The 13,960-nt window shown below is 35.9% G+C and overlaps 1 protein-coding gene across 2 annotated transcripts in view; it reads left to right on the top strand.

Annotated features, from left to right (window-relative positions):
* ARHGAP42 (Rho GTPase activating protein 42) overlaps window positions 1–13,960 on the top strand; it is a 140,115-nt gene that overhangs the window by 62,812 nt on the left and 63,343 nt on the right. For both annotated transcript variants that reach the window (XM_068181452.1, XM_068181451.1), the window contains one exon: window positions 13,571–13,642. In XM_068181452.1, the coding sequence (XP_068037553.1) occupies window positions 13,571–13,642 (72 nt within the window). The remainder of the gene's footprint in view (window positions 1–13,570; window positions 13,643–13,960) is intronic.

Here is a 13,960-nt window from a genome sequence, read left to right as displayed (position 1 = left end):
CTTTTCAAAATGAATGTTGTGATGAGTCTGGCAGCTCAGCATCCCTTAAGGAATAATCTGCACTAATTAAATAACATTGGTTTTACTTTTCATGGCAAGTTAGAAAGTTCTTACTTTGATTAGTTAAATGTTTATTTATTATTTTATTGATTTCCAACATTCCCTTCACATCCTATTGGACCTCACAAGGAGGCCTGTTCAGGGTACATTCACTCTACTCTGGAGAGGTTTTGTTGACATCTGCACAGTGAGGGAAACAGTCCTGGCTGCAAAATTTACAGATCAGGAATTGGAAAAGCAAAGAAACAAAATAATAAACATACGGAACTGATTTGGGGTAACTGTTAAGTAGGTCTACAGCCAGATTAAAAATGTCTTGGAAAGTTTAAAATAAGCTTTTTGTAGAGTAAAGCTTTTTGCTTATTTGCTAGGATTTATCTTAATCAGATAATTTCTGTAAATGTTAATGCATTGAACAAAAAAATTTAAAAAGCCACACAACTCTCCACAAAAACAGAGATTCCTTCATTTCTGCACTTCTTAAACTGAAGATTTCGCCCTATAGAAAAAGATTTGGTTTTATTTTGTTTACTCATTCTTAATGGGAAAAATATTCCATGTGATAAATGTTTAAGAAGGTAAGGATACTTGTAATATCCTAAAATATCTACATTTGACAGAGTACTCAATAGAATAACATACTATTAAAAATGTTGTGAAGTGTGGTATACTTACATTCTGGATCAGCTTATTTCTTAATTAGTTCTGTGCTCCAATTATGCTGTTTCCTGTGTTTATGTAGCCATTTCCCACTTGATAATATGTAATGTAAATGGTCAAGCTGAGAAATTTTTTGGTTTGTTTGGACAGCCATAAAGGGGGGTAAAACCAGAAAAATTTTCTTCTGCTGCCTGCCTGAAACTACATTCTCAAGGTCTTTTCTCTTCAGTATGATTTGAACTCTCAGCCTAGTCAAGAGACATGCACTGTTTGTATTAATGGTAATGATAAAAAGATAAATGCCCAGACTTGCAGGTGTGGTGGTGTTTGTGGTTGCTTTATCTTTTACAGGTTTTGCTGAGTTACAGTCTGTGAAGTAAGCTGTAAAAAGAAATGGTATCTCTTACTGGATGATTAGTTACCTACCATGACCATATCCACTGCTGATTTATGTGTTCTAAATATTTTCAGGGGTTGCTAAAGAAAAAAGGGACGAAAAAACCCAACTGTTGTTTTGGTTTGTTTTTGTGGGTTTTTGTTTGTTTGTTCTTGGTTGGTTGGTGGGTTGGATGGTTAATTGGTTAATTTTGGGCTTTTTTTCACTTTCATTTATCACCAGGTAGGTTTTTTCCTCCAAAAGGAGGAAACCTGTAGCTTTGGTCATCTTTGTAATTGTGCATATATCAGAAAAAGTCAAATGCATTCTTTAACACTTTATAAAATGTTCCCGTCTATGAAAAAAATAATTTTACTGTTGCAACTAAACAAGTCTAAGAGACACGAGAGGCTGTGAGTGAGAGGAGGCAGAAGGGGCACATAACAGTTTCCAGCTGAAGTTGTTAGTGCCAGTAGCTACAGAAACCCCACTGAGCTCTTTGCCCACTGAAGGAAAAACAGGAATGTGGGACACAGAGAAATCAAGTCTTTGAAGTGTGTCCTTGTACAATGAAAGAGTAGGTGACATGCATGGTCTTTGTTATGTGCAAGGATTTTGAGAGAAATGAAAGCACTGGCATATCTTGAAAAGAAATAAAAGCACAGGAGGAGATACAGAAATGGAGCCAAGGTACAGTGAATTTATATATTATCTTCTAGTGGTATTTTACAATAAATTACAAGATATAAAAGTCAGTTGGGTCTTTCCCCTTACCTTTTTATTTACTGGCCACTACTTTCTCTTAATCCGTTAAAAACTCCTGTAGGGGCAAGATGTGAATATTTTTTCACATAAATAAAAAATACTGGAATACATGCCTCGATGTACAATGCTTCTGCATTTGAATTTTACCTTACAGGGGTCAGTGCATGTAGTGTATGGGTACTCATAAACAAACAGGTTCTCTGTAGCATCTACCCACTGCAGGAGCTCTTTTGGGAAGTTGCTGTGTGTCATTGTGCTTGGTGCCTACTCAGGAAAATGTATTTGGTAATGGCTAATGTTGCATTAGAGTAAGTCAGTCTACTTAAACCCACACATCAAGGAAGTGAGTGAAGAAGAACCAGCTGATGCCTTTTGGCTTCTAATTTCTGAACACACTGAATATGAGGCACTTCTTATGACATTCTATTAGGACTTTTATTGTCAATACCTAGAACAGGAATTTTACAAAATATATTAATGTGAGAGTTTACTAGTGGATAAAAACATCTTAGAGTCTCATTGTAAATGTATTTTACCTTCAGATTGGCCAAGTTTTTTCTGTTTTCAAGTGATCTCTTTCTTCTTTGTATTAAATGTAACAGTAGATCAAAGTTAAACATCTTGCCCTTCAAGATTTTGACACTGACTCTTTGTAGCTGAGCTGAAGGAGTGATGGCAAGTCCTTTAGTAGGCACTGCTCAGGCACATTTGGTATTTTCATCATGAATTCAGGTGTCCTAGTTTTGGTATTAGTTTTGAATGCTAAGAATCTTGAGTTCTGATTTTTGCCTTTAGCATACAGTGGGAGTTGTGTTATTTACAAGAAGGGTAGCCCATGCTGTATGAACCCTCTAGCTGTTAAAGATTACTAAATCATGGAGCTAGGACTGTAGCTTGTCGTGTTTGTTCAAAACTCAGTGTTTAGAACTGTGCTATAATGAAAATTTTTTTTAATTGATCAAGGTACCCTATTTTAGATGTGCAGCTGTGGCCTGAAAATATGAATTAAAGATTGCTTAATAAAGGTAATATTACAGGAATTTAGTTTACAACTCTGTTGATCCATAAGTTGCTTGAGATATGACATTCTTTGTTTTCAGATTGGTTCAGTGGTGCGGTGCTATCAGTAGTAAAACTTAAATACTTTTTGCTGTCACTAAGGTAGTAATCCTCTCAATACCTGCTGAGTTTTCTGAGCAACCCTGAATAATTCTGATACTTTCCTGCACATAACGACTGCATTTAAGAATCACCAGCACCTTAAATTTTGCTCAGAAGCTAAAAGTGTAAAAAGGATTTGAGCATTAATAATCCTTGCATAATTCTGTCAGCTTTCACATACTATCTCCCAGAGCACATTGCAGAGCCTTGCTAGAAGTTGAGAAGGTCTGAATAGTCACTGTGAGCTCCACAGCTGACAGAGAAGGACATCCTAAGCTTCACTATCGGGGTGATACATGCATGGACATTACAAATTTATTCTTCTGTTGCTGTTGAAGAACCCGGAGCAGCAGCTGACGCAGTAGGACCAGCAGGCTGGGACTGGTTTGTGCAGACAATGCTAGCAAAGTTCTTTTTCTTGCATGCACTTCAGAAAAGCAAATTTCAAGCAGCCTTTCCCTCCAAACTTTTATTGCTAATGAGGGCCCTTTATTCAAATCCATTTCTTGGCAAGGTACATTGTGAGAGGAATGAAGTCAATTTTGTTAAAAGTTACTGTGGGAGGGCAGGAGCAGTGTTGTTAAATCCATGTCTGGACAATTCCCTTGGTATCATTCTTTGCATCTTAATTTCCCCATGAAGACTAATTTACAACATGCCAGTATTTACATCTTTATTCAGTTCTTGTAATACTTGATATAGAGTTTGACATTTGGAATAGAGTCTTGACACATGAGAAGAGCTGTGGAATTACTTTTGTTGTTTTATTCAGGCTCGCAAAGGGAAGGATGGAAGTTAAAATTTAAAATCAGTAATTTTTGTATGATATTAATGTTTGAATTTTTACCCTTACCCCTTCAACTACATTATAAAGAATAACTTTTCTAATTTTATTTGGGCCCCTTTTGTACACAGATGTTTCTTCTGGGGACTATCCAATGTTCCAACAAACACAGGACTCCTTTGCCATTTTGTGTGCTGTGAGTGGGAGATGACAGACATCTTATGTGCTTGCTCTGAATGCTTTAAAATTTAAGGTCTGATTTCCTTCAATTTAACACATGCAACTACCGTGTGTTTATTAATGGTCATAAAATTAGCCAAGCCCTTTAATAATTCAGCTGGATTTTTTTGTCTTGATAATGACCCCGGGCATTTAATTTCTTGAGATTATTAGGAAATACTAGCACACCCTCCTCTTTATTTCTCTTATAAACTGCTCTTATTCATTTGTCCATTTCCATGTTTGTCTTCTTAATACTTTGTGTTGCTTTTCCAGAAGGCTGTTTGCATTTACATTGGTATCATTTGTGGATCACAGCATCTAAACATATTTATGCAATTTTTCTTTAATCTTTTATTTTAAAATGTGCTATAAATGTAATTTTTGGTATGATTATTTTATTAAAAAAGAATAAATTTTAAGTGTCTTTTAAAAATTTAAAGACATTTTTGAAGGTTACCATTACATGGTTTTCCTATTGTAATCTAGGTTTATAAAAATCTGTTAAATATGATGGTAGCAGGAAAAGATCCAGTTTGGTCTTATTTGGGTCAAATAATTGAGGTATTTAACTCGTTTCTCCATTCACCTACCTAAAGAAAATTAAATATAGCAGTCTTTTGGGATTTGAAGTAAAATAAAGAATTATGAGAAGAGAATATCTGACTTTTTACATGAAGCATATATGTGGAACATGACTGTTTTCAGTAATCCATGTTTTCTAAGCCCTTATTTTGTGCATCATGAAGATGTAAACCAGAATTAACATAAAGGTATTTGTAGCAATTTCACTTCAGCAATTCCCAATGCTTGAAAGACATCTAATACTCCTCCTCAAACAAATCTGCATTCTGTAGGCAGGTGACATATGCTGTAAATAATTTTTAAGGCTGTCCATAAAATGTATTAGATGTCTCATTGCCACTACGTGTTATCAGAGGCAGTTTTTTCACTGGGCATGTGGCAGGTTTGTAGCCTCTTACTTTACTCCTACTTGGAGTGATTGATAATATAGTTCTACTGCACTTTCTTAGCTCAGCAGGAAAATTTGAGCATCAGCTTTTAAAATGTAAATTTGGTTTGCTGAACCAAACCCTTTAGTGGAAGATGATTATAAATGCAATATCTGTCCACATACAAATGGTAGGAATTGAGTAGTTTCTTCTTGGTGCTGTTTAAAATCATGCTTGAAGTATTTGTGGTCCAAAAATGCCCAAGAATCTTGTGTTTATGACCAAAACAGATTAGCATACAAACATTAAAACTTAACTACTGTAAAATAACAACAGTTCTGGGAGTTTAAATGTAATGATATTTTCTCTTCATAAAGCAGGAAAGATGTATTAAGCTTACTGCAAATTCTCAAATGGGGAATTTAAATCAGTTGGAATGACTATTTAGCTTTTCCCTCCAGAGAAATCACAGACAATGAATACATTACGTGAAAAAGATAATTAAAAGGAAGTAGCATTACAAAGAAGTATTAAATTGATATGTTGATAATATACTTTATCTAAACATGACAAACACCATTTTTGCATCTTTAAAAACTTTTAATGCATGGAAATCTTGTTGCAACCTTTACTTTCTTTTGCCTGCAATGGTAAGTTAAGTCATAGATAACCTACCTTATTATGCAAAACAAGAACTATTGGTATGCATTTGAAAATTGCTGCTGTAAATTCATGGTGCAAGTATTCTCATCTAAGTTTGTTTTTAGCCTTCCTTACATGTCTTGTTGCTCCCTGAGCAATATCTACAAAGTCCAGTCTTGCAGTCACTGAGAATTGTTTCTTATGGTTGCCGTTCATGAAGAGATGAGCAAACCACTAAGAAAAAATAATTGTAAGATGCTTGAAATCATTTATAAGACATGCTGCATCTTGTATAGTTCTGTTAAATATTTGTTCCCTTGGGAATTTCTGGTGTGCTTCTATAAGATATTGCCTGTGGGTAGCATAAGATGGTTCTGGAGCAGCACTGAGTAACTAGAGTCAGATGGTAGGCACTTTTGGTTTCTGATTATCCAATTTTTTCTGTTGGTTTGCATGCTCAGCTTCTAATGTGGAGTGGCTGAGTTAATTGCCCGGTAAGTCCTCGAGCCTCTTTGTGTTGGTGTTGTTACTGAAATGATAATGTCCTCTGTCAGATCTTGCTGTTGGCAGTGCATGAATTGATTTATTAGGGGACACCCGAAGTTCCAGATTTTGTGTGATAGCTGTTACTTAAACTCAAAAATACGTTTTCTCTTTCTCTATTTTCTTAATGCCAAGTCTTAGAGTTAATACTTCTCTGTTGTTCCTTGGCCCTAAAGCAAGTTAACCAGTGTTAGTATCGCATGGTCTTAAAGAACCAGGCTTTCAGGGTCATTCATAAGGCTTGGCTTCCTAGGAGGAAGAAGGGAACTTATGCTCCACAGCCATTGCAGACACAAAGAGTATTGGTGCCTCCTTCCAAGAGAATCAGGTTTTTATGAAAGGTTGTACTGGACCTTGGGATCTCTGAATGCTGAAGTACCATAGATACTGTTTTTTGCCTTAAAGATTGAGCTACTACAAAAAAGGTAAGATGCTTGAGGGTGATTGTGCTGTATTTGGAAGGTTCTTGCTGTGTTGTACCCTAAGTTAGCAGAGGTCATCATAACCCTGTTTAGGAACGTGTAGAAACAGCCCAGAAAGCATATGCCTCAACTTTGAGACTGCTGGGGTCATAAAGTTAATGAAATGTGGTTTATACAAACACTTCATTCATGTGCTGATGTAATGAAATAATTTTAAACTTAATTCTTTTTAATTACATACTGTCCTTAATAGGAGAGTGGGTAGTTGAAAAATAGCAAAGAAAAAAGAAGATAGTACAAGGGAGTATTTCTAAAATAATATTGACTCACTTATTCCTGCCAGTGAACTCCCAAAATATATTGCTTACAAACTGTAACTATCTTCTGCCTTGGCTGGTACTTGGGAGGAACAGAGGAAACTACCAAATGGGACAGAGAGAGAGCCTGAAAGGACCTCCTAGTATTTTATATTCTCCCCAACTTACAAGACAAAGTTGCATCTAGTTAATGATCACAAAGATAGTCACAATACTCACTAGTACTTTCAAATCTAGTTTGTCCACTCACCCATGATTAGATGTTCTGAAGATTGGCTCAGTTGGTCAGAGCTTGGTGCTGATACCACCAAGGTTGTGTGTTCCGTCCCTGGATGGACCATTCTCTTAAGATTTGGACTTGATAATCCTTGTGGCTCCTTTCTGACTCAGAATATCAGTGATCTAAAATTATGTTTGCAATGGTAATTTTATAATATTATACTACATGTTTTCTATGTATATTTACACCGCATGTCAGTGTGTACTTTTTAGAATATCAATGTTATGTTTAAAAAGCAGATGGTAGATCTGAGTCAGATTCTTCATGAAGACTGACTTTTTTGAAGGTTAGCTGCTTTTTTATCTGCTTGGTCTGTAATCAGTCAAAAGGAAAAAGCTCCTGAGGACACCTAACATCGGAAATTCTTCAGTTGTTCTTCAGATGAGTTGTGTTCTTCTAATATTTTGTGAGGACTCCATAAGGAGACTGGCCTTTCTTTCTGTGCTAAAGGCAGCCTTTGTGCATATTTTCATGTGTAATCTTTTATGATATTAACAAACAATCACTTCAGGTTTGACAGTACAGTAATGCATTTTAAAACATAAACTATGCAATATAGAAAATTGAAGTTCACTTGAAAACATTGAGAAAAAACCTGATCTAGTGGAAAGCATTGCTGCCCATGACAGGGGGTGGAACCTGATGATCTTTAAGGTGCCTTCCACCCCAAACCATTCTTTGATTCATATGTATAACTACTACCAGTCTTGACTAGTACATGATTTATAAGTATCCTCTTGTGGCAATATATTAATACCACTTGATACAGTTTTGGTAAGAAGCTGAATGTTGTATTCCATATTGTACATGGAAGTGTCCACCCTATGTTATTAATTGTCTGTAGTTAAAACTTAGTAGTCTTCTCAATCTCCTTTAACATCAGCTTTACTTTAAATAAGTGGCAGTGGTAGTGATGTTTTTAGGAAATTAACATAAGCTTAGATATTGTTTGATGTTTTGTTTTTTTTTTTTTGTAAAGGTGAGAGATATTAAGATAAACTTCAAGTTTATTATTTGTTTTTAAGTATGTGATTTGTCTGTGTATAGTTTTCTGAACAAAGCTGTAAAAATATTTGTCTTGCTAAGGTCAAGTAGTTACAGGCATTGAAATTCACAATATTAAGTTTGTGTAATATTTGCACTTTTTAACTTCTAAAACAGAAAGTGTGCACTTAAATACATGACCAGTGTTTTATCTTGGCATGTTTATATTCTTTATAACATTCAATTTGATACATAAGTTGTACAAAAGCCTGGTTGTCTGTATTTGTTCTCAACTGTTGTATTTGAAGTTGTATTGATTAGGAGCTGCTGATACAGGCCTCAGACTGAAAGAAGAGGTATTTTGATCAGATGTTAGGAATTGCTAGGAATTGGAGGAAAGATTTAAATTCAAATTATGTCTTTTTGTCTAGCAGAGAAATATCTTTTCTAAATTAGAAATGCATTACTATGCATATATTACCTATGAAATTTGTTGCCTCCCTTGAATGAATTTAATTTGTGTTTTCTAAAAGTCTTACACTGACATGAAAAAAGTTAATATTTGTCAGCATTCAGAATTTGTGAACCATTCAGTATTTCAGGGAAATTAGTTCTATTTACCATGTGTTAGTGGGGTCATTCTGTGTTGCCTTGAATAGTAGTCATAGCAGATTTTGGAACAAAAAAATGTTTTTTCAAGATACACTATATAAACATAAAAGTTTTTTGTAGTTAAATTGTTTTGCTATCTTTCAGATAGGTTTAATATTATTCTGTTACTGCAAATGTTCCTCACTTAAATTGTTGCTGTCTTCTTCTGGCAATTGGTAAATCTGTTAACTCAGTTCCTTCTGTGACTTACCTAGTCCTTATCCTTACAAATGAAAATACAAAGCTCAAAAGGTATTGACTGTCCTTGTATTGCAGTTCAGCCCTGTAGACACTAAGGAGAAGATAAAAGCCTATAAAACAATTCAGGGCTTAAAATTTCGGTGTCTGTGCTGTTAGTATTTAAAAATCAATTAGAAACTGTGTTGATGTTTCTTAGGTAAATTTCTGTTTATATCCACTGGTTCTACCAAAGTAGAATTACAGATTGCCTTGGGTTGGAAGGGACCTTAAAGGTCATCCAACGCCAACTCTCTACCATGGGCAGGGACACCTTCCACTAGACCAAGCTGCTCAAAGCCCCATCCAACCTGGCCTTGAACACTTCCAGGGATGGGACATCCACAACTTCTCTGGGCAACCTGTGCCAGTGTCTCAACACCCTCCCAATAAAGGATTTTTCTAATATCTAATCTAAACCTGCCCTCTTTCCTAGATATAAATCTATCTAACCTTTTTCAGTTTAAGTAAAAGAAGAAGAATGCTGCATGTACAGGCTGTATATCGTTCACTCTCCTAAATTCAGAAAAATCAGAAAACTAATTAGAAAACTCATTCAAAACATTGATGTTGACTTGAATTTAAGAAAATCTAGAAATGGAAATGTTCAGATATGTTTGCAAGAAATTTATTCTTCCCTTTCTAACACTGCATAATAATTATGATTCTGTTAACAGTCTTCATTCTAATGATTGAAAGTTTTATTAAAAAAAGTTTAAAAAATTGCTAGCCCAAAATGTCTTCATGTATAGATGTGGAGTTTCTCTGTGATGTGCAAAAACTACAGTTTAATCTCAGTATTGGTGCATAAATTCAATTTTACATCTAACTCCTGGAGGGTGGAGGATAGGTTGGAAAAGTAGATGATCATGAATCAGAAAAGACAACTTAAGTGGCTTCACCATGTTGTCTCAGAGACTGTCAAGGTGTATTGAATGTTGCAGTTATGCAAACAATGATCAACCTCATAAGTTGTCCAAACTGCCTTAGAAAAAGTATTTTGAATTTTTAAATGCTTCTTTTTCAAATATATTTTAAAATTTCTGGGTGGTTTTAGTAGTACTTATTTCAGTGATGCTTTTGTCAACAAGTAGAATTAAGTGGAACTATATATACCAAAGATAAAAATCTGAATAAGCTTTAGTTTAGAAAAATCTGTTTCTTTATTACTGTATCTAATATAGGTCTCTCAAATGTCAAAGTAATATTCTTGTATTAATGTCTGCTAATACTTGTCTAGCGTCTTAATTAAAAAAAGACTGATGAACTGTCATTAAATTAAAATTGTCTTATTGTTTTTCTTTTCTTTTTCTAAAGAAACACCATTGCTTTTGCCAAACAAGAGAAACAATCACGTAATTTGATTGACTGCCACATATTAACCATGCTCAGCACTGGAACTGTGTAACATTCAATAACTATTAGATCAACAAAATGTAACTTCTCTAAAGGTGTGACTAATCTGAATAAGCATGGAAGAGTAAGATCCATATTTTAGACACAACATGGATTTCTGAAGTTGCTGTTTACAAAAGCTGTTACAGTCTTTTTGACATTGTTTGCCTGTTCCCAATGTCCCTGATTTCAACCTAGCACAATAACTGAGTGGGAGAGAGATTATCATCTTGGCAGGAAAAAAGATACTCTATTAGGACCACACAGTGAAAATTTCAGATTATCTAAAGCAATCAGATTTCCATAGAAATGGTTGTGGGAGTATTGGATTGCTACTTTAAAGGGGACGCAGAAGAGTGGGGGGAGGAGGTGAGGACTGTGTTCAGATTTGTAACCCTTAAGAAAGAAACTGTGAGGTAGTTGCAGTGATACTAATTGACAAAGAAAGGAAATTAATAAGTGAATATGTAAGGCAAAAGTTCTTCTTTCTCTATAATTTTCAGTTTCCAAAAGCTAGGCCCAACCTTGGGGAAAGTGATGGAAGTCTGCACACAGTGGAGCGTTCTGCATCTTGTAATAGTGGCTGTTGAAATGCATCTGCTGGGATTTTCTTAGGTCCTCTGCTGCCACATTCTCCCTCTCCAAAACCAAAGCCTATTTCTTGCCTAGATCCTAATTTTGCTGGGAGATGAATTGTCACAACAAGGCTCTTGCCAGTATAACCTTTCAGCCCAGGGATGAACTTGCAGTGTGTTCTGTTGATGTGAATTAGCAGATCTATTCAGAGGCCCAGACCTGTCTAGATGAAAGCCTGGCAATGGCTGCTGTCCATTCCCACTTCATGTATAACTGTGGGAGTATAACATTGTGGTTCAGTCCAGCAAAGCCACTGACTTCTCAGACAAGTCCTCTCAGTTCCATATGCTTCCTATATCTGTGTTCTTCCATGGTGTTTGAAAGAGGATTCTCTTTTTCCAAGATACTTCATTTGCTTTGCAGCAGCTTTTGAGTGAGATGGGTAGGAGTTGTGTTTCAGTCACTTTAACGCTGCCAAGAGGACAATATATGCAGTGATGTCTTCTGGTGTGGCATGGAGGCTGCATGTGCATGGTAGCATTGAGTCAAGGGAGGGGCCATTCAGCTCCACACAGGATTAGTTTGACTGGCAGTGACTAGCAGCAGGACTAGAATGGACTCGTATCAGAAGTAACTACTTAATAATATTTAATACTACTTAATAATATATATCTGTCTCCCCTAATTGAACTGTGACATATATAGCAATGAATCTAAAGGGCAGAGGAAAACTTAGTTTGGGATGTGAAAAAAAAATTGTATCCACATTTCCGTACCAGTGACTCCAGCAATTATTTGTGGTTTCTGTGTGTGTTGCTAAAAGCCATGTACATGCTCTGTAAACTATCAAAACTTCCAGCTGCTGCTTCCAAGCATATGCACTGAAATTTTGCTTGGTAGTAGGCAAGTCATGTAAGTTTTGCACTGCTGTTCATCTGCTTTAGTGTTGCTTGGGAATGAAATTATCTTTTGCTAAGTGCATGCACTTTGCCTTGTAAAAGGTGTTGAGTCCCAGTTAGATTGCTGGATGATGGCTAAAAATCTATATATTATTGGGAAGCATCCACTTGGAGAGTCAGGTAGTACTGTAGTCTGGTCCAGTGGTACTGATGGAAGGTGTTGAATGCAATGAAAACATTCCTCCTCATCCTTTGTGCCTGATTTTTGTTTTTAAACGTAGCACATTTTGATCATGGTATCACTGAGCATTCAAATGTTGCCATTGGAGTCTTGGACTTCACTTCAAAAGGGTATCAAAGAGAGTCTCAGCTTCTCCTAAAACTTTGCCCTGCTAAGAGATGTGGTGATTCTGTGGTCTTTTGAATTGTAATGTTAGGTTTGGGAAGAAAGAAAGTGTGTTTGTATTCCAATGGGTTTATTTTATATGGTTTTTATTACAGCCTTTTGGGAAGTTTTTGTGCTCAACTGACAATGTAACTTATCAATTACTGTTATGGAAGAACCACAAGAACTGTATTCATTCACATTTGGCTTAGGTACATGTTAGCTTTGCCCAGACCACTAAACCTGCCAAAGCCCAAATTATGAGTGCTGGTAAAGACTCTACTGGTAAGGAGGAAAAACCCAGAGTTTTGCCTGTATAATAGAATATTGTAATGTGTTTTATTGTACTTTATTTCTGATATGTTGACAGGTATTAGTTTCTCTGATTTTCATCAGCAAAGGCAATTTAATTGGTTATTCTTGCTGTCTCTAAAAGGCACATGGGGAAATTATGCTTCCTTTTCTTGGAGAGTGGCATGATGGCTTGGCTGCCATTTGTATTCTGCTGCTTGTGTGTTTCCAGTCCCAAATGACTACAGACTGCTTTTGGTGATTGCTGCTGGGAATGGTTTTCAGGGAGGAGTTCCCAGGACTGGATTTACACTAAATAAACAGAGGCCAGAGGGGAAAACTGTGTTTCATTAAGAACTCTGGTTTAGGTTAAAGGGATAAAAATAGCTGCAGGACATCTTAAATTAGTTTAAAAACTAGAAAAGTGAAGAAACCCAATCTATATTATTTATTTTAAGTGCCCACTTATCTTTTTAGAGTTATCTGCCTCACTGTCTTCTGCTCAGTGTACCTAGGTCTATAATCCAAAGGGATAGCTGAAAAGATTCAGCTGTCAAAGTTTCAGATTCCATAAACACAGACTATTTTAGTCAGTGCTGTCAGTATTCACGTGTTTATCTTCTTTGTTTTGCCAGAATATATTCCTGAAAGTTTTCATTTTCTATTCTGATTTTAGGCAAGATGTAAGAAATGGAAGTAAAGTACCAGAAAACCTTCTGCATATTGGAGAGAAACTTACAGCATCTTCCATTAAATTTGCTTTAATTATTCATAAAAATGTTCCATAGTAGACTAGTGTACATGTGTGTTGTCTGCTTTGTGTAAAGAAAACAGAATTACTTGCCTTCTGCTCTTACCAGAATGTTTCGGACATGCATTTTTCAGTCTTGCACGTTGGCAGAGTTACAGTGCGTCCACTTACTGCAAATACTCCGTATTAAGAAGATATCCTTTATGTTTAACATTGCAGATCCAGAATGCTAATGATGTGCTAATAGCACCGCTGGAGAAGTTTCGAAAAGAGCAAATAGGAGCAGCAAAAGTAAGTGGCTGGGGTTGTTTTTCATGTCATGTTTATTTGAGTTTATCAGTGTGTTTTGAAGGCTGGACTGAAAACAAGCATTTTGTATTCAAACAGACTTGATACCATCCTCATTACTATGTTAGTAAATTATACTAAATTCTTTGCTTCAGAGGAGGAGACAATTTAGAAATGGAGCTTAAAGATTGGTAATATGCATAGAAGACAGCTCTTGCTACTGTTGCACATTCCTACCATCAAGCTGATAGCTGCCACAATTCCTACCATCTGGCATTATGTTCATCTTCTGATGTCTGCATTTACATTATGCTGTGTCTT

This window comes from Anomalospiza imberbis, chromosome 2, assembly GCF_031753505.1.
Source record: "Anomalospiza imberbis isolate Cuckoo-Finch-1a 21T00152 chromosome 2, ASM3175350v1, whole genome shotgun sequence".
Classification (NCBI taxonomy): domain Eukaryota; kingdom Metazoa; phylum Chordata; class Aves; order Passeriformes; family Viduidae; genus Anomalospiza; species Anomalospiza imberbis.
Note: the sequence above shows the minus strand (reverse complement) of the source record. Positions and strands in the feature narration are given on the sequence as shown.